Source organism: Podarcis vaucheri (genome assembly GCF_965113315.1).
Source record: "Podarcis vaucheri genome assembly, chromosome: 1".
Lineage (NCBI taxonomy): Eukaryota > Metazoa > Chordata > Lepidosauria > Squamata > Lacertidae > Podarcis > Podarcis vaucheri.
In genome coordinates, this window is record NC_138759.1 from 67,489,050 (window position 1) to 67,514,734 (window position 25,685).

The 25,685-nt window shown below is 42.1% G+C and overlaps 1 protein-coding gene across 4 annotated transcripts; it reads left to right on the top strand.

Annotated features, from left to right (window-relative positions):
• The first annotated feature begins 163 nt into the window (after positions 1-163).
• TCP11L1 (t-complex 11 like 1) lies at positions 164-25,489 on the top strand. Of its 4 annotated transcripts, XM_082231631.1 has the most exons (12): positions 164-416; positions 4,735-4,853; positions 8,410-8,569; positions 9,944-10,076; positions 10,916-11,036; positions 12,642-12,862; positions 15,648-15,784; positions 16,602-16,789; positions 17,539-17,720; positions 18,356-18,528; positions 19,415-19,532; positions 25,463-25,489. In XM_082231631.1, the coding sequence occupies exons 3-12, from the start codon at positions 8,416-8,418 to the stop codon at positions 25,470-25,472; spliced, it is 1,437 nt and encodes a 478-aa protein (XP_082087757.1). In that variant the 5' UTR covers positions 164-416; positions 4,735-4,853; positions 8,410-8,415; the 3' UTR covers positions 25,473-25,489. The 4 variants fall into 4 exon arrangements, with proteins under 4 accessions (XP_082087757.1, XP_082087754.1, XP_082087755.1 ...); XM_082231628.1 differs by lacking the exon at positions 25,463-25,489 and having other exon boundaries at positions 19,415-22,680; XM_082231629.1 differs by lacking the exon at positions 25,463-25,489 and having other exon boundaries at positions 4,762-4,853; positions 19,415-22,680.
• The last annotated feature ends 196 nt before the right edge of the window (positions 25,490-25,685 follow it).

The following is a 25,685-nucleotide window of genomic DNA, read 5'->3' on the forward strand; positions in this document are numbered from 1 at the left end:
AAGAGCCTTTAGCCCCTCACGCCTTCCGCCAACAACCTCGTCTCTTGATTGACAGCTATCTTGCGTATTGTTATCGCCGGCACGCGCGCGCGCTCCTCCCTCCCTCCTCCCGCAGCTGCCCATTAGGACTCCTCGCGCTTTGCTTTGAGCCGCTTTAGCGAGGGAGAGCGCAGACATGGCGGCGCCCTGTGAGGAGCCGCCAGCTTCCCCCTGCCGTCTGCAGGCTCCCGGCTGCCTGTGAGGAGGAGGAGGAAGAGGACGACGACGACGACGGGGATTGCGAGGAGTTCCCGCTAGTGGCGCTGGCGTTGAGGGGCCGCGCCCTTTCCCGCCCCCCCCCCGCCGCCCGGATTCGGTTTCCGGAGACCGGGTGCAAAAAAGTTGCTGTCTTCCTGCGCTCGAAGCCTCCCTCTCGGGTAAGCGGGGCTGCGGAATGGTGGGCGGGACGTCTTCTTCCCACTGCAGCCCGGTCCCCCTCCCCACCCCTTGCCACCCCTGTCTGCACCAGGGCTGGGGGGACGTGGGGTCGGATTTGGGTACCCCAGAGATCCGCAAACTCTGTCCCTGCACCTGCGGGCGCTGCAGCAGAACCGGCGCTGCTTGTTATTCTGTTGCATCGTGGTCCCAGGCCGGGGTCGCGAGGGCATGCGGGAGAGAGCACAACCCTTGTCGTCCTGTGTGGGCCATTAATCCAGATCAAATCAGAAGGGGTCGCATTGCTTATCAGCGTGCATGGAGAGAGCGGGGAAATTCCACCGTGACTGTCCTGCCTGAAGCATTCGTCAAGGGTTAACAGCCGTAAAGCATGAGTTTGTTTTGAAGGGCTGTCAAAATCAGCCGATTTCCAGTCAGTTCCCGATGCGCGCCTGTCCGGAAATGAGCTCCACTAGCACAGTGGGACTTTACTGCTAGGTAGGCATGCATGCATTATCAAGGCCTGCCTTCCCTTCTGGGCAGCCTCCCAGCAGCGGCATAGCTAGCTGCGCGGGGGCGGGGCGAGCCTCTCCAACCCTTGTAGCCTCTCCTCTGCCTTTCCTTCAAACTCATTTTGTCAACCCCCCCCCCCCATGACACCCAGGGCGACTGCAGCCCCCGCACCCCCTTCCTCCACCACTTCCTACCAGGGGCCACATGTAAGTGGTGGGCAGGGCCAGAGGACAAAGTGGCAAGAGCAACAACTGTTCAGTTTTACCTTTGTATAGTCGGCTGGTTTCTACACACATTCATAAAGCTCTCTCTCTATTCTCCCAGCCAGGCAGGGTGGAGAATTCAAGGATGCGTTCCAGCCAGGAAAGAAGGGTATGGGACAGGGCCAGTGATGGGGGTCCCCTGGGGAGGGGGTGTGGTGAGCATCCCAAGGGCCAGATAGAGATGCTTGGAGGATGACATTTGCCCCCTGTGACCGAAGTGCCCCCCCCCCAAAAAAATACAGAATTGCAGCAACAGTCTTTCATTTGCTAAATGGATACAGTATTATTGTTCTAATCCTATATCTGAAGATTTTCCTGGTTTTGGAATATAATGGATATATTTTATTTCATAACTCTGCAGCTCCCCAGAAAGAAATACAGCAGTTCTCTGATATCCCTTATTTTTACTCTCTCTGAGTTGTTCAAAGCTTTGTCTGTGCCCACTGAGAATTTTTTATGTGTCACATTGGGAAATATATAGTTTAACTGAAATAGCTGGCACTTAACTCACATCCCTGTTTTTCTAGTTCTTAACCTCAACATTACATGCTTGTCTGAGTAGTCATCTTTTTAGAGTTTCATGCAGACTTTTAGGAAACTGCGTAGTCATGCTGTGGTGTAAATAAAATCCAAACAAGATAATATATATGCATTTTAGGACTATGCTTTAGGACAAGACATGCTCTAACACTATAACAACCTGTTTTGATGTGTGCTAAGGAAACTTTTTGATAATGGGGACTATACAAAACTTTAAAATTTTGCTGCTTTATTTCCAAGCACTTGTCTACATTCATATGGGGATGTGTGCATGACGGTAGAAAAAGTGAGTGAGGAGGAAGCCTCAGTTTTTCTTTTTATGCCTGTAAAGCCACCTGGTTTGAACTTCATTGATTTAAAGCAGTGCTGTGCCATTTTTTTCTGTGTGGTGGTAAACACCCCTGCTGTAAACAGTGCTGTTAAAACTTGGCTGCAAAGTTTGGAAGACATCAAAGAGGAATTCTGTCTCGTTGATCTGTATTGCTCTGTTTCTCTCATTTTCCTTTGCTGCCTTCTGTTCAGAAACCCCTTAATTGGGAGCTGGCAGGGTGCAAACCTAGCTGGAAATTATAGCCTTTTGACATGGATGTCATTTCTCAATGCATGTCTGCTGGTTGCATAGGCTCATTGTTATGGAATAAGTCATTATAATGATTAGCATATTTTTAGTGTGAGCATCACACTGCCCAAGGTTCTGAAGCTGTGAAGTCCTGTCTCAAATTAAACCCTGTGGCTTCTAGGGAAGGCTATGGTGGTTGCTTCTCAGAAGCTCTGTGAAATAAACTCAAGGATGCGCAAGCCCGCCACACATCTGTCAGGTTTATTCATTAGTCTAAACACAAGCAGGTGCAAACACATACTTCTAGAGGCAGACTCAACCACTTGGCTGATTAAATACTTCTCACCTGTGCTGGCAAGCAGTTCATAAACCTTTAAGGGGCATTACAGCACAAAGGCTACTGCATTAAAAGGAGGAAAACACACAAAACCAAAGTGAAGTTGGAAATGCTAAAATAGAAAAGAAAAGATTGAGTGAAAAAATGATTGAGTGGGTCTAAGAATGATGGGGAAAGGGACTACCAAAGAATTTCTGAAGAAAGTAAAGAATCTGGGAAAGTGATGATTACAAGGGGGGAGAATCATATGGGGAAATGATATCAGGATTAAAAGAAAGTAAGTGCTGAGATGAGAACTGAATGGGAAAGGAAAATGATGGAAGTGTCTGTAGAAGTAGCATATTTCACATAATAAAGGCAAGCATGTTAGGAAGAAACCTCAGCTAGAACTCATCTCCCTGACATTTAGTGAAGGGAATCTTTTTTGTGCGTGTAAGGAAAAGGATTCAGTCATATAGTCTGTAGTCTGAGGTGGTAGAACCCAAACAAGTTTTACCGTCTCGGTTACCCAAATCTTTACTGTCATAGAACCCATCTGTAAAAGTGGTCAGAGGGATGGTAAATGTGACTCTCCCCATCTTTTTTTTTTTTTTGTCCAATGAACTGCCATTATTGTTTTCCTCTCAGTGAGACTCTGAACCAAAATAAATCGTGCTGGAGAAAAGCAGCAGATGTACAGCAGTTTCACTGGGAGGGGGAGTTAGTTTTCCCAACCCACATATCCCTGCTTCCATTCAGTTGCCACTCCACCACTTCATATGGAGTTGGCAGGATCCATGTTGGACCTGCCATTTTCATATCTAGCTTGTCTCTCGGTGTCTGAGAAATCAGCCTTCTTGATGGGGATGTTGCTATTTTGGATTCTTTTTCACTTACACGAGCATATGCTAAAAGACTCCATGATGTCAGAGGCTGTAGAACTACTTGGCTGGAGTTGGTCACACAGGCATAGTTCTGCTGTTGAATGCGATCAGAAGAATCCAGTGCATTGTAGGTTGCTTCCTTTCTTAATTTGGCAATTTATGGACAGCCAAGCCATTAAACTACATATGACACCAGGGAGCTTAGTGCAAACCATAAATATGTGTAAATCATGGGTATATTTAGGGATGTTTAATTTTAATTATTAGAGTAGAAAACCGGTTATTTAAATCCCTCATTTCCTATACAGTCATCTGTTTCCGAAGCAGGGGTGAGAAAATAGCAACATGGTACACTATAATCTAGCAAAGTGTCTTGTTTTGTTCTATTTGTTGAAGCTCTTTGCTTAATCCATAAGCTAGTAACCAACACTTACTTCGAAAAACTGAAGGCAGCACTGGTAGAAGTCCAGACACAATTCTGCCTTCATTGAAAATATGGATAAACTCTGTCTGCTCTAATGTTTCTATTTATTTTAGAAGTTTTGTCTAGAATGTGAATAATATATACAAACAGGTGTCGATCCTGGATTATATCAGTCATACATACTTTGGGTCTTCTGGGTTTGGGAAAATTTTGGGTATGTGTCAAAACTCAAGAAGATGAATCCTGAGAGAATTCTAACTTTCCTTTGCATCAGAATGTCAAAGAGATGAGTAACTACTCAACTTTTAGAAGATATCTGAAGGCAGCCCTGTATAGGGAAGCATTTTAATGTTTGATGTTGTTTGATATGTTATTATTTGTTATTATGAGATATATTTCTGAATGTTAATTAACTCAGTGTCAGTTGTGTTGAAGAAAACTTGACAGAATGCCTAGTGGATTCCAAATGCTTTTCAAATGATGCCAGTGAGTTCGAAAGAGGCATTGTGAATACAAAATAACTAGGATTTTTTTCTACACACAGCACACAGTACAGTATAATGAAAATAGCAGTGTGACTGCAGGAAAATGTCATATGGGAAGGATACTGCTGTGACAGTCTGCCTTTAAATTCCTGTGATCAGTCACAAGCCTATTAGTGTATAAATTGTATCTAAACAAGTAGGGCCTCCTTCCATGTAAGAGATTTGGGAGGCTTGGGATGTCAGATTCCTATGCTTATTTGCAAATCTGCCCTTTGTTACTGGCGTTTTGTATTTGCTGCTGTGGAACCTAACTCTGTTGTGGTGGCTTTCTTACAGACCTCTTGCTTCTATTTGGCTTTGCAGAACTTGAAGCTGTAGTCTCGCCCCACTGCTTCACTGGCTCTCTGCCCTTTTCTTAAAACCTGAAGGCTTGGTCCAAGGACATTAAGTGAGAAGTAAGTGTGACAATTCCTTTATGTGACAATTCATTTATATGGCAAAGAGGCTACCATCATCTAGTGCATGCCCTCAGGATCATGTGCCTATGATCACATGAGGCTGGGGAGTGGGACTGTGATCAGTCACCCTGCCTGCACTGTTGCAGGGTGCTCCTGGGGGGGGGGTGTAACACCCTTCCAAGTGGCCCAATGAACTGGAACCTTGAGCGCTTGGAGATCCATCTCATGGGGCAGCCTACATGCATTTGGAATGCTGATGTGACTCCACTAACATGAATGACATTGTGGAGAAGCTGGGGTAATGGCACCTAAAGGGCAGGCATGTGCTCTCCAGCCTCACACAATTATAATATGATCCTGAATGCCTATATAGGATTATGGACTCAAAAGGTCAGATTTCCCACCCCACCCAGGCTGCTCAAATCCCATTTGCTACCTCTGAGCAATTCCTCTTAAAAAAAAAGTTATAGTAAGAATTGTGTGAGGCATTTCTTCTTTGTTCTTCCTTTCCTTTGTCCATTTTGCTGATTCAGAGGCTTCCCTTCTAGACTAGCTAACCAGGCAACCAGCCAGCTTTGCATATCCCAGATGGTCTTTACAGGGATGGATTTTGTTTTTTTTCTTAAGCGAGAGAGGCAGTATCTGATTCATATCAGCATTTCCTGGGGAGATGAAAGACAGGTCTTCATATCCATCAGCATCACTTGTCTCATTGCTTAGCGACTTGATGCTGAAAGTGTGAACTGCTTCCCATAGTCTGTGTTCTATTTGAGATGATGTTAGTTTGGTAGATGTGTGTGATCTGTGGTGGCAATTGCACATCTTCACATCATTGGATGGCAAAGGTCTCTTGTTTCATCACTTATTGCCTTTTAGATGAATGAATGTTCTAGCAGTAATAGGGACCGGTTTTTGTTTTTGTTTTGTTTTTTTACAAAAGTCATTGCTAAAATCAGAAAACAACATTTTCTGAAACAAAAAGTTAAAACCAGAAATATTCTAGAAACATTTCTGGGAAAGTTTTCCGGTGCCCTAAATTGATGGGGAACTCCCTTAGCATGTATGACTTATATTTAGTAAGCAAAACTGTATGAACACATCAAAGTCCACCATGCCCCAGTATACTCATAACTATTTGAAGTCAAATATTTTATTGGGAATAGGTTGAATCAATTAAGTACACTTAATGTGGTTCTGTTGTTGTTTAGTCGTTTAGTCGTGTCCGACTCTTCGTGACCCCATGGACCAGAGCACGCCAGGCACTTCTGTCCTCCACTGCCTCCCGCAGTTTGATCAAACTCATGCTGGTAGCTTCAAGAACACCATCCAACCATCTCATTCTCTGTCGTCCCCTTCTCCTTGTGCCCTCCATCTTTCCCAACATCAGGGTCTTTTCCAGGGAGTCTTCTCTTCTCATGAGGTGGCCAAAGTATTGGAGCCTCAGCTTCACGATCTGTCCTTCCAGTGAGCGCTCAGGGCTGATTTCCTTCAGAAAGGATAGGTTTGATCTTCTTGCAGTCCATGGGACTCTCAAGAGTCTCCTCCAGCACCATAATTCAAAAGCATCAATTCTTCGGCGATCAGCCTTCTTGATGGTCCAGCTCTCACTTCCATACATCACTACTGGGAAAACCATGGCTTTTACTATACGGACCTTTGTTGGCAAGGTGATGTCTCTGCTTTTTAAGATGTTGTCTAGGTTTGCCATCGCCTTTCTCCCAAGGAGCAGGCGTCTTTTAATTTCGTGACTGCTGTCACCATCTGCACTGATCATGGAGCCCAAGAAAGGAAAATCTCTCACTGCCTCCATTTCTTCCCCTTCTATTTGCCAGGAGGTGATGGGCCCAATGGCCATGATCTTCGTTTTTTTGATGTTGAGCTTCAGACCATATTTTGCGCTCTCCTCTTTCACCCTCATTAAAAGGTTCTTTAATTCCTCTTCACTTTCTGCCATCAAGGTTGTGTCATCTGCATATCTGAGGTTGTTGATATTTCTTCCGGCAATCTTAATTCTGGCTTGGGATTCATCCAGCCGAGCCTTTCGCATGATGAATTCTGCATATAAGTTTAATAAGCAGGGAGACAATATACAGCCTTGCCGTACTCCTTTCCCAATTTGGAACCAATCAGTTGTTCCATATCCAGTTCTAACTGTAGCTTCTTGTCCCACATAGAGATTTCTCAGGAGACAGATGAGGTGATCAGGCACTCCCATTTCTTTAAGAACTTGCCATAGTTTGCTGTGGTCAACACAGTCAAAGGCTTTTGCATAGTCAATGAAGCAGAAGTAGATGTCTTTCTGGAACTCTCTAGCTTTCTCCATAATCCAGCGTATGTTTGCAATTTGGTCTCTGGTTCCTCTGCCTCTTCTAAATCCAGCTTGCACTTCTGGGAGTTCTCGGTCCACATACTGCTTGAGCCTTCCTTGTAGAATTTTAAGCATAACCTTGCTAGCATGTGAAATGAGTGAAATTGTGCGGTAGTTGGAGCATTCTTTGGCACTGCCTTTCTTTGGGATTGGGATGTAGACTGATCTTCTCCAATCCTCTGGCCACTGCTGAGTTTTCCAAACTTGCTGGCATATTGAGTGTAGCACCTTAACAGCATCATCTTTTAAAATTTTAAACAGTTCAGCTGGAATACCATCACTTCCACTGGCCTTGTTATTTGCAGTGCTTTCTAAGGCCCATTTGACTTCACTCTCCAGGATGTCTGGCTCAAGGTCAGCAACCACACTACCTGGGGTGTACGAGACATCCATATCTTTCTGGTATAATTCCTCTGTGTATTCTTGCCACCTCTTCTTGATGTCTAATGTGGTTCTAATATGGTTTAAATGTTACATGCAAATTAATTAAAAAGCATTACTTGAATAGTATTTTTGTTGTGATTGTTCAGTAGCATACATTTCCTTATATGGTTACATTTCACAAAATTAAAAAGGTGGCAAAACCCAGGAAATTGTTGAAAAATGTTAACATACTTTAACCAGACCCACATAATTTTATCACACATCCATGTATTTTATATGCATATACATTTATGCTTCGTCAAATATAGCCACCTGAGAAAAGTTAATTATAACTTTAAAACTGCCTTATTTGCCTGCTATTATATCTATTAATTATGCTACTAATTCAGGTTATAATATCATGTACTTTGGGAAAGGGATTATTTTCCAGCCTATATCACAGCTCTTAATATGGCATGATGTCAGAGCTACTATCTTTCTGTATTTGAAATTACAGTTGCTGCTATTATGATGATGATGATTATCTATAATCCTTGTTAGTTGATTGTTACCCAAACGTCTCCAGGCAACATTGTCAATATTGAAACAGTGTTATTTTATTCAAGTGTTTTTAAATAAATAGGTCTAACTTCTGTACAGTACATATTTCTCCCCCTCCCCCCAATTTCAGAGAATTTCCCCTCAAAATTCTTAGGTAGAATCCTAGTTGGACTAACTGAATTAGATGCAGGATTTAGCAGAAATTTGGCCTCAGTGGGAGTGTGTGTATTGGTTTAATTTATTTCTTCTTAATCCAAAAAGCTGAGAATGTCCCAGGACCCAGGCAGGCCAGATACAAGTGAAGGAACATCAGGTAAATCAGAAGATAATCAGCAGGACAACTTGGATAACTCTGAACAGTCTTCCAGAAAGAAGATTCGACAGAATACACCAAGTCCCAGCAGAGGCAATACACCTCAAGGTAAGCAAAATTACTAATTCAAACCTGATTTCCCTCTTCAGAACCAAAATACCCTCCAGGAGTTCTCTCTCTGTGTTCTGTACATCAAGGTAATTTTCTCACTATAAATGGAGCATTTTCTGAACAGTATGTTTTTTTTATTCAATAAAACATATTTATTAAACAAGTAGTAATGCTGAGCCAGGCTTTCTACCTCACTTTGTGATATTGCACCACATACTCCAATGCATGGGGAGGAAATAAGACATTGGACTGACACCCAATGTTAGAACTGTGGGTTGTATCCAAAGTAGTGCTATGTGAATGTTCTGTGAACGCAAGGACTTCTACTTGAGCAATTGAATGTTTTATCCCGTCCTACTCCCACATGCCCCCTAAATCTGTTCTAATGGTTTCCCCAAATCTCTTGAGCTGTTTTGGGGAGGGTACATGCAAGGAGAGGGTGTGAAAGTCATGGAATCACAGAATTGTAGTGTTGCAAGGGACCCCAAGAATCATCTATTTCAACCGGCTGCAATGCAGGAATCTCATTGCACAAGTGAGAATCCTAGCATTACTGGGGCACATTCATAGAATACTGCCCTATGCTTGTTTGTAGTCCAATCTCAGTTTTGATTTCCTGAAGCTGGAAATCTTGCAGCTTTTCCTTTCTGTTTCTTCCTTAAATGGCAGAGTTTTTGGTTGCTTCCAATGTCATGAATTCAGCATACCTCACACATTGATGAAGGGCTATATCTTTTGTTTCCCTTTAACAGCCCTCCTTTCCAATTTTCCTCTTTGATGTTATTGTAGCACAAATTCTGCCCATCTGACAGCTTTCACTTTTTCCTTTTTGTGACCATATCTTCCTTTCTCAGAAGGCTTGGTGAGGAGAAGCATATTCCTTCTCTTCATCTTTGAATTTTACAGGCACAGATTTGCACAGAATGACCTGTAAACAGCCCACTTCTTTGTGCAGCTTCAAACATGATGGTAGCATACAAACTCCACAGGATGGTCACAGACTGAACATGGCAGCCTTCCCTACCCTGGTGCCCTCTAGATCTTGTTGGACCAACTCCCATCAGCCCCAGCCAGTCAGGGATGATGGGAATTGCAGGCCAACCATATCTGGAAGTCACCACATTGGGAAAGGTTGAGATGCACCATTAGATAGCTTATCTTTTTTGAGGACATTCTTGAAACATAGTGGACATTTACTTCTACTATTTCCAGTGGTATCTTCGATTGTCCATCCTTATCAATTCTTAGGTACTGTAAACTTTAAAATAATACAGGCCATGCTCAGTGAGATGGGAACAGTCATCTTTGTTAATTTACCATTTTTTTTAATTAATGGGACATTTTGCTGAAGTGTATTTCATTGCCTTACAGCCAGCCCTCCTCAGTTTGTGTCAGTGGAGGAGCTAATGGAAACGGCAAAAGGAGTTACCAACATGGTGTTGGCCCATGAAATTGTCGTCAATGGAGGCTTCCAGATTAAGCCAGCCGAATTGCCAGAAAACAGGTAATATGTCTATTGTCACAGGCCTAAAAAGTTTAAAACAAAAATATAATTTTTGCTGTACGAAAAGGCAGCACTGCAACTAGTGGATCCAGGGGTAGGAAAAAAAATCAGTTAAAAACATCTCACTGTTTTTACATGGAAGTGAGAAATACAGAAAATGTTGTGGCTGGCCAGGCATTTGTTAAGAGAACATAAGCTTGTTAACAGCAGATACACCATATTCTGTTTGCCATGAACCAAATGCATGGGATCCTCCTCACCCTGTGAACCACAACCTTTCCCCCGAGGCCATCAGCAACAGGCTCATATAGCCATGAAGGTTAGCATTGTACATCTAGCTCAAGTGTTATATCCTATATGTAGTCAGGGAACGTTATGTTCATGTTTCTACATAAAGTCTGTTAAGAGCATTCCTGCCATAGGAGGAGATAGAATGCTTACATCAGAATACACACATAATCGGCTATGATTCAAATTTCCACATTCACCACACAACTCATTTAGGAAGCTGTTTTGCATATTATCTATGGAGGGAGGTCTCAAAACCTTCCAGCCCTTCTGGCAGCTACATCCCCTATCCTTTTCATCCCATTTTGGCGACAGAGTCTCCCTTACGTGTTCCTTTTGAGCTAGAACTTCCTCTTGGACGCAATGAATTATCTTGTTCTCTACCAATGTATTTTCGTCAACTGTAATGTTGGACATTACAAGTAACCATCTAACTGCTAGTGATGGTCCCCCCCCCCCCCGCCCCTTTCCAAGCATCACAAGCTCATTGTACTTGGCTTTGTGTTAGAATTACCATTTCAGTTTTCTTCTCCTGTTGTGTTGCTTGTCAGCCTTGAAAGACGAGTAAGGGATATTGTCCACAAAGCTTTTTGGGATTGCCTGGAAACACAGCTAAAGGAAGATCCACCATCATATGATCATGCAATTAAACTTGTGGGAGAGATCAAAGAGGTAAGAGGGGCTAATGTATTTCCATAAGCATACTTCTTGTCCTTACATGATTCTACCTTGTTTAAGGGTAGTTGCAACTATCAATCCCAGTACAGGTCTTCAGAGACCTACACTCTTTCCTGCTCCCAGTACATTTCTTCCTTCTCTTTGCTTCCTGTTTTCTAACTAGTAACCAGCCCATAAAAAGGTTCTGCCCTGCTTTCCTGTGACTGCTAAGTTCCTTTGGCAGGTGCTTTGTCAAAAGCTTTTTGAAAGTCAAAGTGTTTATATTTTCTTCCAGATGGACTTCATCTATGTTGTTTGCTAATACCTGCAAAGAGTTGTAAAAATATGATGAGGCATGTTCAGAAGCATCTTTGATTTAGACAACTAGAGATCCTCATGTCCTGTTCAAGCTTCACAAATGTGTTTGATTGGGTACTGCTGGAGCCAATGTACAAGACTAGATAAATTAATTGGCCTGATCTATCAAGGCAGTTCCTATTTTCTTAGACCAATGGCATCTTTAGTCTAGTGTCCTGTCTTCAGCATTGACCCTGTTTCATAAGGGCATGGACTGATGGCAGGCAACACCTGAATCCTTTGGATAGCTTTGCAGTGCTTCCATAATGACTCATAGCCTTAAGCCCTGCCCCACTGTGCTCTGGAATCAGTATGGCAAACAGTTTCTGTTGTCTCGTAATCCAATTTACAACCTGTCGCTAGTGAAAAATTATGTCGGTCACAGTCTGCCACTTGATTGACTGAGGCATTTCATTCCTCTTCCCTAGCCCCTTTAACATCTGTGCTGGAACTACTCATTGTGTCTCCGCGTATCTTCAGAACCTGCACACTGCTTCTCCTCTGCAAAGTGAGGTCAGTAGAAGGAGATTTGCAGGGAAGAAGCGGCAGCAAGAGAAGCGGAGCTTAATCCTACCCTCTCTTACAGTTTCCCCCTTGCAATCTGCAACCCCATCTCTATTTCAGATCCATGTTTGTGATGGAAATAATCATTCTAAAATTTCAGCAAAGTGGCAGTTGAAGAACAGGTTAAGTACCCTTTCTCACATCCCCTGTTTCCCTGCTGATGTCCCTCCTTGACACCACTTTGCAGAATGGAAGCATCAGACGTGAGTTCAAGGATATAAAATGGAGCAGAATTTGTCACCCTTCAATACACTGGAGCTTATGCATGCATACACACATAAGCACCAGAGTTAACCCCCTGCTCCAGAAACCAAGGGTTGCATCCAGCAAAGTCATCCTGTTTGTGCAAGGGCTTCCACTTGCAGAATGGAACTACCCTTCCCTCTCCCCACATTCCATCACCCAAATATGCTCCAGGGGGTTGGAAAAAGCCCTGCAACAGACTGGTGGGGGGATGGAGGAGAGGAAGGGGACGTTCTTGAGCAAGCAGAAATCCTTGTACACATGGGATTACTTCATTGGATGCAACCCCAAAACAGTGAATGAAAACTTCTATTAAAACTGTTAATGATTTGACCTTATTTTACTTTTCCTAGTAACACAATATTGCTGCAACTGTTATTCACTTTGAAATAGTGTTGATTGATACAGCAACATAATACTGCTATGAGCTAACAAAGGAACATTGCTTTCTTTCAGACACTTTTGTCTTTTTTGCTGCCTGGCCATACTAGATTAAGAAATCAGATTACCGAAGCTCTAGACCTGGAGCTGATAAAACAGGAGGCAGAGAATGGTGCCCTTGACATTTCAAAGTTGGCAGAGTTCATTATTGGAATGATGGGAACGCTCTGTGCTCCAGCTAGAGATGAGGAAATTAAGAAGCTGAAAGACATTCATGAAATTGTTCCCCTGTTCAGGTACTCACATTAAATCAGTGTCTGCCTATGGAAAAATACTTTGAATGTTTATGATAACCATTGGCAGGATACAAAAATTATGCATGTAGCAATGAAATAATACATGTGTGTGTTCGTGATTGTTTGATGGAGAAGTTACTGGTGAAAATGCAAGTGCAAGAATAGTGAATAATATGGAATATTTTTTTCCAAGACTACTTTTATAGAGGCATTCATTGCAACTGGGCTTTCCCTCCCCAGCTAGTTTAGAAAGTAAATAAAATCATGTATACTCCTAAATACACACAAAATGTGGCATTTATGTCTATCCCTCCCTACAGCTTTAGTTGACATGTCAGACTGAGGTGGGCATTCATATTTTGCTTGTATGTTCCTCAGTGATGAAGGGAAAGGGAAAGGAGGAGAAAGATTTTTTTCCACATTGGATACCAGATGCATGGGAAAGTATTCTAGTCCGGCCTTCTGCCTGACATTGTAATTTCTTTTTTTTTTTTTAATAGTTTTTATTGCATTTTTTCAGACACAGACAGAAGACATAAGAAGAAAAAAAAGAAAGAAAAATGTAAAATAAAATAAAAAAAAAGATCATACCCCTTCAACAGCTTATTTCAACTTTCCATCGAACTTCCCCACATCTCCCGCACAATGCATTCTTAATAATAAATTTATCAGCAAATTGTAACCTTGTTTCATGTGTTTCTTTGGTACTTTCAAATACAATTTAAGTTTAAATCCCTTATTGTCCATTTACTCTAAAAACAGAATATATTATCCTTTTTAACATTTAAACTTTGATCCCTTCAATATTATTTTCCAATTTCATAAATATTGCACTCTCATTGCTGGGGCTAGCGTTTCAAATTATACGTCATTTTATAGTTCATACAACTTATAAAATTTTTGCAAATAATTCTTGAATTTTTTCCAGTCCTCCTCCATTGCTTCTTCTCCCAGGTCTCGGATTCTGGCAGTCATTTCGGCCAACTCCATGTAGTCAATCAGTTGCGTTTGCCACTCTTCCAGTGTGGGTAAATCTTGAGTCTTCCAATGTTTGGCGATCAGAATTCTTGCTGCAGTGGTAGCATACATAAAAAACGTTCTATCCTTCTTTAACACCTTTTGGCCGACAATACCCAAGAGGAAGGCCTCCGGTTTCTTGGGAAAGGTGTACTTAAACACCTTTTTTAACTCATTATAGATCATTTCCCAGAAGGCCTTCACTCTTGGACAAGTCCACCAAAGGTGAAAGAATGCCCCTTCAGCCTCCTTACACTTCCAACATTTATTATCGGACAGATGGTATATCTTTGCAAGCTTGACTGGTGTCATGTACCACCTATATATCATTTTCATAATATTTTCTTTCAAGGCATTACATGCCGTAAATTTAATACCAGTGGTACATAACTTTTCCCAGTCATCAGACATAATGTTGTACCCAATGTCTTGAGCCCACTTTATCATGGCTGACTTAACTGTCTCATCCTGGGTGTTCCATTTAAGCAGCAAGTTATACATTCTCGATAAAACCTTGGTCTTTGGTTCTAACAACTCTGTCTCAAGTTTCGATTTTTCCACCTGGAAACCTGTTTTTTTGTCCAGCTTAACCACCTCATTAATTTGGGCATAGTGGAACCAGTCTTGCACCTTATCCTTTAATTTTTCAAAGCTCTGCAACCTCCAATTATCTCCGATTTTTTCTATTATTTCCCAATATTTCGGCCATCCGGCCTCCATATTGGGTTTTTTCCGAGCCTTGGCCTCTATTGGTGACAACCACCTCGGGGTCTTACTTTCCAATAAGTCTTTGTATTTCATCCAGACCATGAAAATTGCTTTCCTGACAATATGGTTTTTGAACATTCCATGTGTTTTTACCTTGCCATACCACAAATACGCATGCCAGCCTAACGAGTTATTAAAACCTTCCAGATCTAGGACATCTGTGTTCTCTAATAAAATCCAATCTTTCATCCAGCAGAAGGCTGCAGCTTCGTAGTATAACCTTAAGTCTGGCAGGGCAAACCCCCCTCTCTCTTTTGCATCAGTTAGTATTTTAAACTTAATTCGGGGCTTTTTGCCCTGCCAAACAAACTTTGAAATATCCTTCTGCCACTTTCTAAAACATTCCACTCTGTCCACGATCTGCAAGGTTTGAAACAAAAACAACATCTTTGGCAAAACGTTCATTTTTACGGCCGCAATTCGGCCCAGCAAGGAAAGCTTCAATCGTGACCAAGTTTCTAAATCTTTCTTAATTTCTAACCAGCATTATGGGAGGGGCTCTTTGTTTTTGTAAAGATGAGCATTAATTCATGTAAGCCCCAACTGCAGTCTGAAGCTGTCTCAGGCTTATCATCTAAGCAAGAATTGGGCAGTAGTGATCTGAAAAACTCCTAAAGGTAATTTTTAGCATATAATACATATGCTAACAGAATTGTTCTCTAGAAAGCACTGTATTTCTTCCTGTTCTTTAAAGGGGGGTTGTTCCTAGTTCTCCCCACATAGTTCTTCAGTTAGATTACTTAAATATGATTTGCCCCCTTAGCTCTTCACTTTTTCATTTGTTTTATCTCCTTCTTTTACATTTGATAAATATTGCAAATTTTGAGGGCATGTGATTTGATTTACTGCAGACATTTAGACATGCTGTATTTCTTATTGATACCGTTTTTTAAAATACTGTGCATTGCTTTGATTTTTTTATAAAAAAAACATTAAACGATTTATAAATGTCCTTAAATAACTACACACACCTGCTTGAAATGTCTTCTTGATTTTGCAGAGAGATTTTTTCTGTGTTGGACTTGATGAAAATGGACATGGCTAATTTTGCTGTCACCAGCATAAGGCCACATTTAATGCAGCAGTCAGTTGAATATGAAAGGAAGAAGTTTCAGGAACTTTATGAGAAACAACCAAGTACGGTTTTTTGTTATTTTGCATTGCTAAATGATCTGCTTTTTGTTTATTAAAAGACAAATTTATTAAGCTGATTCATCATAACTGTTCAGTCCTTAATTTGATAATTATGCCAAAATAACTCCCCATGAACGGCAGAAAGCTTACTGAACTCAGTGGAGCTTATGTCTGATGAGCTGTATATGGGAGGTCCTTCTGCATAAACCTTGGGTGTTTCTCAGTGCCATGAATGGGAGCATGCAATGCAGTTTAAATATTGCAGTTTAGCATAACTATATTAGGGGGAAATGAGCAGTGCTAATAAAAATAAGCATTCAGAGTGCAAATGTCTGGATATCTATTTCAGTTTTTAAAGCCAAATTATTAACCAGCTAAAAAAATTCAGTCAGCTGAAAATCCAGAAACAATAGGCCCTTGGGTAGAATTATTCAACATGCCTTCACTCTTAAGGTCATCTTCCCTAAGGACCGACACCCTTCCCTAAATTTCTTTCACATTGGAGGTGACGCTGATCCGAAGTAGGGAGATGGCTTTTTCATAGCTCCAAGTATGAAATATTTTAGGTGTGATGATGAGAGACCTCTCTATTCCCCTAGGCATTTTAAGTATTGTTTCACATCTTGCACCTGCTCATCTTATTTGTCAGCTATTTTCATGTCTTTTGTTTTAAACTGTTTTGATTGTTTTATTTTGTTCATATATCGTGCAAACCATTCTGTGCAATCAGTTTTGACCAAGGGCGGTATAAAAATATTTCAAATGGATAGGCAGGAAAATGGGTTGATGAGAAAATGGTCTGGTTTCTCCCTCAAAACAGATTCCTTAGATTTCGTCACTGAGTGGCTGCAAGAAGCTGCAGATGACCTGAGATCCAGAATGGTGCCTGCTATTGATCATGGTGCCACGTCTACCAGTACTGCTCCTGTGCTCTGTCCTGTTGCTGTACAGAATCATGCATACCTTAAACTCCTCAAATGGGATCATCTGCAAAAGCCTTTTCCAGAGGTAACTATTTGCTTCTCTGCAGTTACTATAACAATGTTTGGATTGGTAGGGTGCATTCAGACATACACTTGAACTCGGTTGGGCAAGCGCCTTTGAATGCAAAGGATGGGGATGAGTATGGGATTGTGCGGCAATGTGGGATGTGCTTGTTGTTGGTCTTTAGATTATCGTCTTTGAACCTCATCTTTATGCTGCATACAGTGCGTTTGGCTGATGGTGTCAAGATGTGCTTGTGTGTGGCAGGGAGCTACCATAATGCTGCCTCATCCTCAGTGGTTGTGGGCAGCGGGGAGGCATGGTTTAAATGGAGAGGCTGACTACCCTCTGGGCTAGAGGTCTTGGCGTTTGGTCTTTATCAGCTCTTTTTGGGCCCTCTGCTCATCCAGAAGTTCCTGGTAGCTTATACACTGAGTCCTCTTGTCAAGTGGAGCTGTTAGTCAGTCTGGAAGAGGTCTATGCTCATCTGCAATCTTATCATGGATGAAAGGGCTAACCTGACACGTTTTGCTGAGGCTTGGGTGGATCGGCTGTTCTTGCAAGGATACTTAGTACAGCACCTGGCTAGACCAGAGGATTGAGGTGAGGGTGCTGCCGTTATCTTTAGAAGCACTGTCTCCTTCACCAGACAGTCTCTTGCACTAGGAAATGGACGTTGAGAGCTTACACTGTATAACTATTACATCATCTTGCCTTCCTCCCTGCATTCTGAATTTACTATCCTCTGTTGTGTTAAAAATTTTTTTTTCCAGACTGTGCTAATGGACCAGAGCCGCTTCCAGGAAATGCAGCTGGAACTGGACCAGCTTATTTTAACTGGAGCAATTCTTCTGGTAACATTCAACGCTGCAGGCACAGCGCTTTCAGGCCTGCCAGCATTTACGGCCAATCTCAAAATGGTTATCCGGGTACTGCTGACAGGTCTACACCTCCCGTGAGTATCGTGCGCCTTTGAGGCCCTTTATAGGGTGATGCAGGATGATATAGACGTCAGTTTCCACTAGATCTTGGGCCTGTTTTGAAAGGAGACTTGCACATTCTTCTCTACTTCTCTAAGTAGTAAAAGGCTTTAGAAATTATGAGGAATTTCCATTATGAAGAATAATTAGCCTTTCGGATAATTCTAATCTTCACATTTGGAGTAACCTATGATTATATCACTTCAGATTACAGGGCTGTGGGAATCTCCTGATACTCTCACATGTAAGAAATAAAACAGAATGGGAAAGGGCTATAGGTAGTTTCTTGTGTGGAGAACATTTAAACATATGCATTCGGAAGAGTTATGAGTCTGAATTTTTCTTAATGTAGCTCCCAGTTGTGTCTAGGAAATTGCTGACACCCCCCCAATATAGACACACCCGCTTGTTTCTTTGAGAACTCAAATTCCCTCTTTAAAAAGGAAGTGGTTGGTGTGTGATGATTCCTCCAGTAATGTTTCCTCAGTCTGTAAGATTTTTACCCATATAGCTCATGTTTGATTGGCATACATTAGCTAACCTGTCAATTCAATTCCATGTTGCTTATGAGCTGTTAAAACATATTAGAATTTTGATCATCCTTTTCTAGCTCCTTCAACTTGAGTGAAGCATTGGCTGTCATAAGTGAAAAGATTTGTGCTGAAGTTAATAGCTGCCTTTCCCAACATGGATTCACACCTTTCACACTTGAGAAGGAGACGGAGCTTAAAGGACAGATCCAGGCTGTGGCCAAGCCTAATAACACTGTGTGCAAACTGATAGGTATGCTTTGCAGATCAGATGACTGCTCTTTTCCCTGCAGTAGTTGTGCAAAATCCATTGTTCTGCATGTCTAAGTCAAACATACATTTGAGGACATGGGTATATCTTATTTTTGTAAAGTGAAGGGGATAGTAATGCTTCAGATGGGTGAATGCACTCGTTTTGAGATGAGAGATTGTATTGGCTGCATGTGCACATCATAAGACTAAGCCAAAAATCCTGGTTTCAAGAGCCAGGATATGCACGAACAGTATGCACTTGTAGGCAGCCCCTTTCTTGCTGCTTCATTCCTCCCTTTCTTGAGCTGCAAAAGCAAGCCAGGACTGAACCATAGCTTCTTATTATATGCATATCCTGAAACCATGACCAAGGGCTTCAAAACAAGCCATTAAACCTTGGTTGAATGACTCTGTCTTGTTTGGAAGCTAAAAGCCAGTTTCAAAGTTTTCATGTAATGGGAAACTATGCTTAAGTGCTGGATCCTGTAAAGGGAAGCGGCAGGAGCCTGCAGCCACTGCCTAGCATAACCATTATAAAGCTACTTTGTCAGGGTGTGGAGGTCAAAAACCAGGAAGGAAGGGCTGCTTTTGGAAAATGAAACGTTTTCTTGAAGAATTACTGAAAAGTGATGTCAGGTTTGAGTTTTCTATCTACGAGTGATGGTGTACCTCTTGGAACTGGGAAGCAGAGATAGATGGGAATGTTTGAAATGAAGGTGAAATGATGCTAAAAGAACTCCAGATTTTGTTCTGTCTGTGATTGCAATAAGACGGTTGTATGAAAATAAAAATAAAGCACCATTATGGGCCTATTTGATGTGTATTACCAAAAGAAGAATTTTGGATCTTTCAGTAAGTCTTACTAATAATTTACTTCCCTTCTCAAGATTCAAGAATCCAGTCGTTTCTGGAGAGCTACCTTGCTTCTGGCCATCAGAAATCTCTTCCTGCCATTCCTGGTGGATTAGGCCCTATTCAGAAAGAGCTGGAGGAAATTGCTATCAAGTACGTTCGCCTTGTTGACTACAACAAGATGGTCTTCAGTCCTTACTATGACGCAGTTCTCAGCAAAATACTGAACGAAGAAGACTCATCTTAGCTATCTGTGAGCAAAACTGGGAAGATGTCAGACTCATTGGTATGCTGCCCTAAAGGAGATAGGGTAGGAGAAGGCTGTTGCACTCATGCTTTCTGTCAGAATGATGAGGGTTGGGAAACAGAGGCCTCTTTCAGACCCCAGTTGTTTCTTGGGGATCCCCACAGTCTGTCTTGGTATCCCCTATTCCCCACCAGACCCCCTCAAACACAGACCAGTCCTGTTTAGGAACTTAAGTAAAATTCAACACAGCACAGTTTTATTTAGGCACTTGTGTGTTGGAGGTAGAGCGAGAAGTTCCAGGATTTAAATGTTCACTTCCCCCTGCTTTCACCCAAGTTTAATAACTGCTTGAAGCCAATGCCAGTCAGCCATTGGGCTAGTGCAGAGATGTGCTGCTCCCATCCCATCCTGGTCCTTCTGGCTGCTGTGTATGCAAGTGTGCTTCTTTACATGGATCACTGTTATTTGGATCAGGGTGGTCAACTGTATGTGTTGTAGAAAGCTTACAATCCTTGGGCAACAGCTTTGCTGGGAATCTTTCACTAATACAGTAGCGATGGTTGAGTGGTGAGTGGATACATCAGGTGATGTAAAAGGTACATGAAAATACACCAGTTTAGTACTTACTAATTCAAAGCAAGTAAGAACTGATGGTGTATTGACTTTTGAAATATGGGCTTGGGGGTAAGACTAAAATGTTAGATGTTGAAATTATCCTATTAGCATGTACACTGATGCAAAAGGGGCTAGTAAACTTCTCTTTCTATATTAAGTTTTAAATAGTTCTGAAGATCATCCCAAAAATTGTATCGATAACTTCAGTTTCCAGATACTCAAAACTTGGATATTGGTAGTTAAAGCACTTTATATGCAGTCCGCAACACTCTTAAGTCCTTCTGCCAGCCAGGTTTTTTTTCCCTAAAGTATTTTATTCTGAACTGCAGATATTCTACCAAAAGCGTATATAACTATATTTTTGTAGAGTATTTTCTGGTTCTTCTCTACTGCAGTATTCACATTCTGTAGACTCTATATATTGTTTCTCCTTTCGAAGTGAAAACAAAAAGTCTGATGAGGGAATTTCTTCCTCCTGTATTGCTGGAGGCATGAAATGCTAATATAGGTGAGGAAAACTTTGGATATCTGAAAAAGTTGGATAATGGAGTATCCATTTAAGTTCATTCTGGAATTTATCTACATATTATAAAAGCCTGTGATTTAGGTGAGAAGTTGGGCTAGCTCCTAGCTTAGTAATATAATGCTGTGTCCCCAATCCAAGTGCTCTGTGTACATAGTTGCACATTATGAGTCTACAGCTTAGCATGTGTGCTTGCAGAGAGATTGCTGGCACTGATCATGGTGAATTCCTCCCCCCCCCCCCGTACCTCATAGAGTAGCCTTTGGAAGGCCTGATCCAGCAGACAACCCACAGGCAGGAAGTTTCCTTCTGCCCGTCGCATCACCTTTGCTGGACTTGGATGCAATACTTTTATTTGAATGTTAGTTTTATAGTAGGAAGTGGACTACCTTTAATGTCCCATGGAGTTTATAGAAAACTTTCTGCTAGGTTTTAAAACAAGTGTTTTCAGGAGTTCATAAACATGTGACTTATTGGATACTTGAGGACATTAACTGTTCCTTAGGTCGGCTCTCTTGTTAAATGTTTTCTAACATCAGAGACATGGATGTATGTGTTGAGTCACAAATATGGGAGGCAAAAATAATTCTGTGAATTGGCTTTTGAAATTGCTTTTGGTTGAAAAGCCACAATGCACAGTATGCTTCCTGAATGTTTAGTAGCTGTTTTAATCTTAAAAGGGAACAAAGATAAAAGCCTCTACATTAGTCCTTAAGTAATCTCTCTGAATAATAGAATTGCTGTAAAGCAGACCAGCCCCCCACCCATCATTATTTGATGAAACTTCCTCTGTTTATGGTTTTTTAAAAAAGAGGTTCTCTTTAACTATTCGGTCCATTGTGTTTGAAATGTGATGCTCGTGATGTCTGGATATACGACAAAGGTATAGGGCTAAAAGGTTTTCCTCTGTGAAAAACTGTGGTTGGCACCTACCTCAAACGTAGATCTATGAAGTTTGAGTGAGGTTGGGTTTTAGGACCCACCAGTGCAGCAAAGGCAAGACAAATGTCTTGGGAAGGGGGCGGAGCTCCCAGCATTCCTCAGTCTATGGACTCGACAAGTGGAAAGCAGGCACTGAAATTCAAATGGTTATGAAATAGAACAGTAACAAGGACAAACATACAATCATCCCTCCCCAAAAGTAGAACTGCAACAGGAGTAAATTTGCCTTGAAAGCAAGGCTTGATCATTACGCAGCCAACCTAATCCCAACAAGGTGATACTTCCAATCAACTCTCAAATTTTATTACACTCATTGAATATGGGTGTGGCCCTTAACTAGCTCACTCACACTATGGAGACCTGTATTTCAGGTAAGTGCGAATTGCACTCATAGCGGCAGTGAGCCTGTCTGGTTGTGACATAAAATGGCTAATCCCAATTTGGGCAGGACCTTGACAATTAATCTGGGAAGATCTGCTGAAGGACAGCCTCAACCTCAGCTGAGACATGCTTGTCAGTTTACTATAAAATTGACATACTTTTAAATGACATAATTGTCAATTTTATAGTGTTTGACAAAAGGCTTTGGGGGATACACTCCTAGCTGCTTTACAGAGATCCTCTAAAGGAGCTTTGGTGGAAAGGCTGCAGCCCTTGTGAAATGCGCTGCCACATTTTTTGGTATTGGAATTCTTTGAATTTTGTATGTAGCCCACCTAGCAAGGGTGGATGTGGAAACCCTGTGCCCCAGAGTGGGCAGCTGAAAGGACACGAAAAGGGAATCTGTCTGCCTCAGATCTCTCTGCTTCTTACTGTAGGTCTTTTCCTCTTCTGCCTCCTTGCCTGCTCAAATATGATTTGACTGTAGCATTGTCTAAGCACAAAATGATGTGAATAAGGCAAAACTGAGGGGAGATGTGCTGAATCACCAGGTAGGCTGCTGTGAGTTTGAGCTAGTTGACACCCCCCCACCCCACAATAATAGTCTACCTTCACAGGAGACCACAGGGCCTGAATTGAAAGATGTTGACAGTGCCCCAGCCCAGCAGGCTGTCATCCAATGTGATGATGGCTCGAGTTGGATCTTCAAGGGGAGTGCCTTTACATAAGCTGTGGCTATTTGTCCGCCAGCATGTGGCCAGGCAGAGATGATGTGGTATCGTGAGGTGATGGTGTCTTCCTGCTGTCACCAGTCACTGGTGAGTGCTTCTAAGGCAGTAGCACCCACTGTGATGGCTTGGCATGGAGCTTTGCCCAAGGTGGTGCTTGTGATGCTGATATGCACACCCAAAGGCATGGGACAGCTGCGTAATGACCACTTTTTTTTGCTGTTAAGGGACTTCTGGTGGCTGCTTTAATTCAGATTACTCTGTCCAATGCTGAGGGGATAAACCCTCTTACTATGTCCAGAAGTGTCCCTAGATGAACCAGTTGTTTTTTGGGAGCTCAGGTGCACAGGGTGAAATCTAGACATGTCTCAGTGGCATCTCCAAATTGTGCATGACCATCTTTCAGGTGTAAAGTGTAGCAGAGTAGATTAGCAACAGGAAGGTACTTTCAGCAGTTCTGTAATGTCAAGTAGCAGAACATAAAACTTGTTTGCCAAAACAAGCATATTTTTGTACTTCAGCAGAGTTCCACTCATTCTTGGTCACAGATGTAAATTGAACAGGAACTGGAACTTATCTGTTCCAGTTCGACAGTGGAATTTGCTGCCAAGGAGTGTGGTGGAGTCTCCTTCTTTGGAGGTCTTTAAGCAGAGGCTTGACAACCATATGTCAGGAGTGCTCTGATGGTGTTTCCTGCTTGGCAGGGGGTTGGACTCGATGGCCCTTGGGGTCTCTTCCAACTCTATGATTCTATGATTCTAGTCACTGGCTTTGGGTCAGATAACTTGATCACACCTGTGAGAGGTGCAAACAGCACTTCAACTAGATTTATCATTATCATTGTTTATTTGTATGCTGCCTATCCATAGTTAAAACCATTCTCAAAGCAGTTTACATGAAAATAATTACATAACTGCAAACATAACAAAACATAACAAAAGTAGCCATGAATGATAAATAAAATGTACACAACATAATCGAAAGATAAAAAAAAAATCAGTACAGTGGTTCCTCGGGTTACAGATGCTTCAGGTTACAGACACTTCAGGTTACAGACTCTGCTAACCCAGAAATAGTACCTTGGGTTAATAACTTTGATTCAGGATGAGAACAGAAATCGTGCGATGGCAACGGGAGGCCCCATTAGCTAAAGTGGTACCTCAGGTTAAGAACTGTTTCAGGTTAAGAATGGACCTCAGGAACGAATTAAGTTCTTAACCAGAGGTGCCACTTTATCAAAAACAGCAAAATTAATATCTCAAAAGTTAAATCTTGACCCCCCAACAAAAAATCCTGAACCCCACCCCAATAATTTGTAAGTATCCTGAGTCTTCCAGAACTCGCAGTCAAGATGGTCCCGAAGCAAGGAGGGAAGCCATTAGCACCCCACCTCCTGGTCCAGGGCCCTTAATCCATTGTCTACCCCAGGCTGCCCAGCTCAGGTTCCTCAGAATATTCACAGCAGGTTCCCTCACTTCTTGTAGCGGCAGTGCCATGCAGCCCAGCTGCACCAAATGGGCCTTGACAGGTCAGCATTTTGGCCTTGCAGATCCAGAATTGGGTGAACCTCTCTGCCTCTGGGATGTGGGAAAGTGAGGCCAGGAGCTATTCTAAAGGAACCCCCTCTTCTGTCAGCTTTTGACACTCTGCCAAGGTGCTTCCAATCTTCTGGGCATTCCGAGCTGCTCTTGTGTCCTCCATGGAACGCCAGAAGGAGCAGTCCAGGGCCTGCTTCCCCTTTGGCAGCTGCTTTTTTATTGGGAAGGTCAACAGGGGCCACTTCCTGCATTTCCCTTGGGATGCAAACCATTGCTCCAGCAGACAAAGATGGCGACTGGGCTGGGGATGAGAGACAAATGGCACTCACCATAAATGCCTCAGACACTTATGAATGCCATCAGATGCTTGGTCAAGCAGCCAGCCAGCCAGTCAGCCAGCCACTCTCTGTCTCTCTTAGGACAAGAAAAAGAGAAGGAAAACAACAAACAAGCCTGAAGAAAGTCAGAATAGAAGGACATAGAAGCAGAAAGCAAAGACATGTGCAGCTTGCAGTAAAGGCAGGACAGATTAAGGAATGCTTAGATCTCCTCCTCCTTCCCAATGTGTTTGTCACGCTGGTGAGGCCTAAACCTGGCAAGGCTCACTCCAACTCAGGAGATAGATGAGTAGATAAGATACCCTGGGCTACCACAAAGTATCAAATCAGTGTTCTTAACATGGGACAACATTGACTATAACCCAACAAAAACCAGTCACCTCTCCCATTGATATAGACTTCACTGTGCTTAACTTTGGCTAGGTTGTACCTCTCGGGTCTAGAATTGCCAAAGTAAAACAATTATTCCTCTGTTATATTAGTCAAATTGTTCCTTTATGCTTAGCTTCCTACACATCTGACCATTTAAAGAAAAGAGTGCTGCTTGATAATTTGCAACAATAAGTTGGAAAGGGGTGGGGATGGTAAAGGTGGAAATTCAGTATTCTTCTAATATTGTCTGACTTGTATTTCCTTGAAGCTGTTAATGTGATATTGTTACTGTTTTTCTTAGGTGTTTTATGTTGCTGCTGTTTACTTCATCTATGCACCACTAATGTGAGACTGTAACTCATCTGTGATAAATTTTTGTGTGTACTTTACATGTTGCAGTTACAGATAAACAGCGATTGCCCGCCATTCTTCTTTCTGGTCTGTATGCAGTTTTTGCTCCTTTCATTACTTGTTGCAGGCAAGTATTTTATCTTTTTAATTCCCCCTTAATATCTATTTATGTGTTCAAGTCCTGGAAGAAAGAGCTATAGCTTAAAGTGCAATTCTTCAAGAACTGCTGGTATGCGGAGCAGTGGATGGGTTGGTGGGACTGCAGCGCTCA

Excerpts from the sequence above, each read along its gene's own strand:
- TCP11L1 (XM_082231628.1), top strand. The coding sequence starts at position 8,416 with ATGTCCCAGGACCCAGGCAGGCCAGATACAAGTGAAGGAACATCAGGT. Across the intron at positions 10,077-10,915 it reads GCCGAATTGCCAGAAAACAG|CCTTGAAAGACGAGTAAGGG; the intron begins GTAATATGTCTA and ends GTTGCTTGTCAG. Across the intron at positions 11,037-12,641 it reads TTGTGGGAGAGATCAAAGAG|ACACTTTTGTCTTTTTTGCT; the intron begins GTAAGAGGGGCT and ends GCTTTCTTTCAG.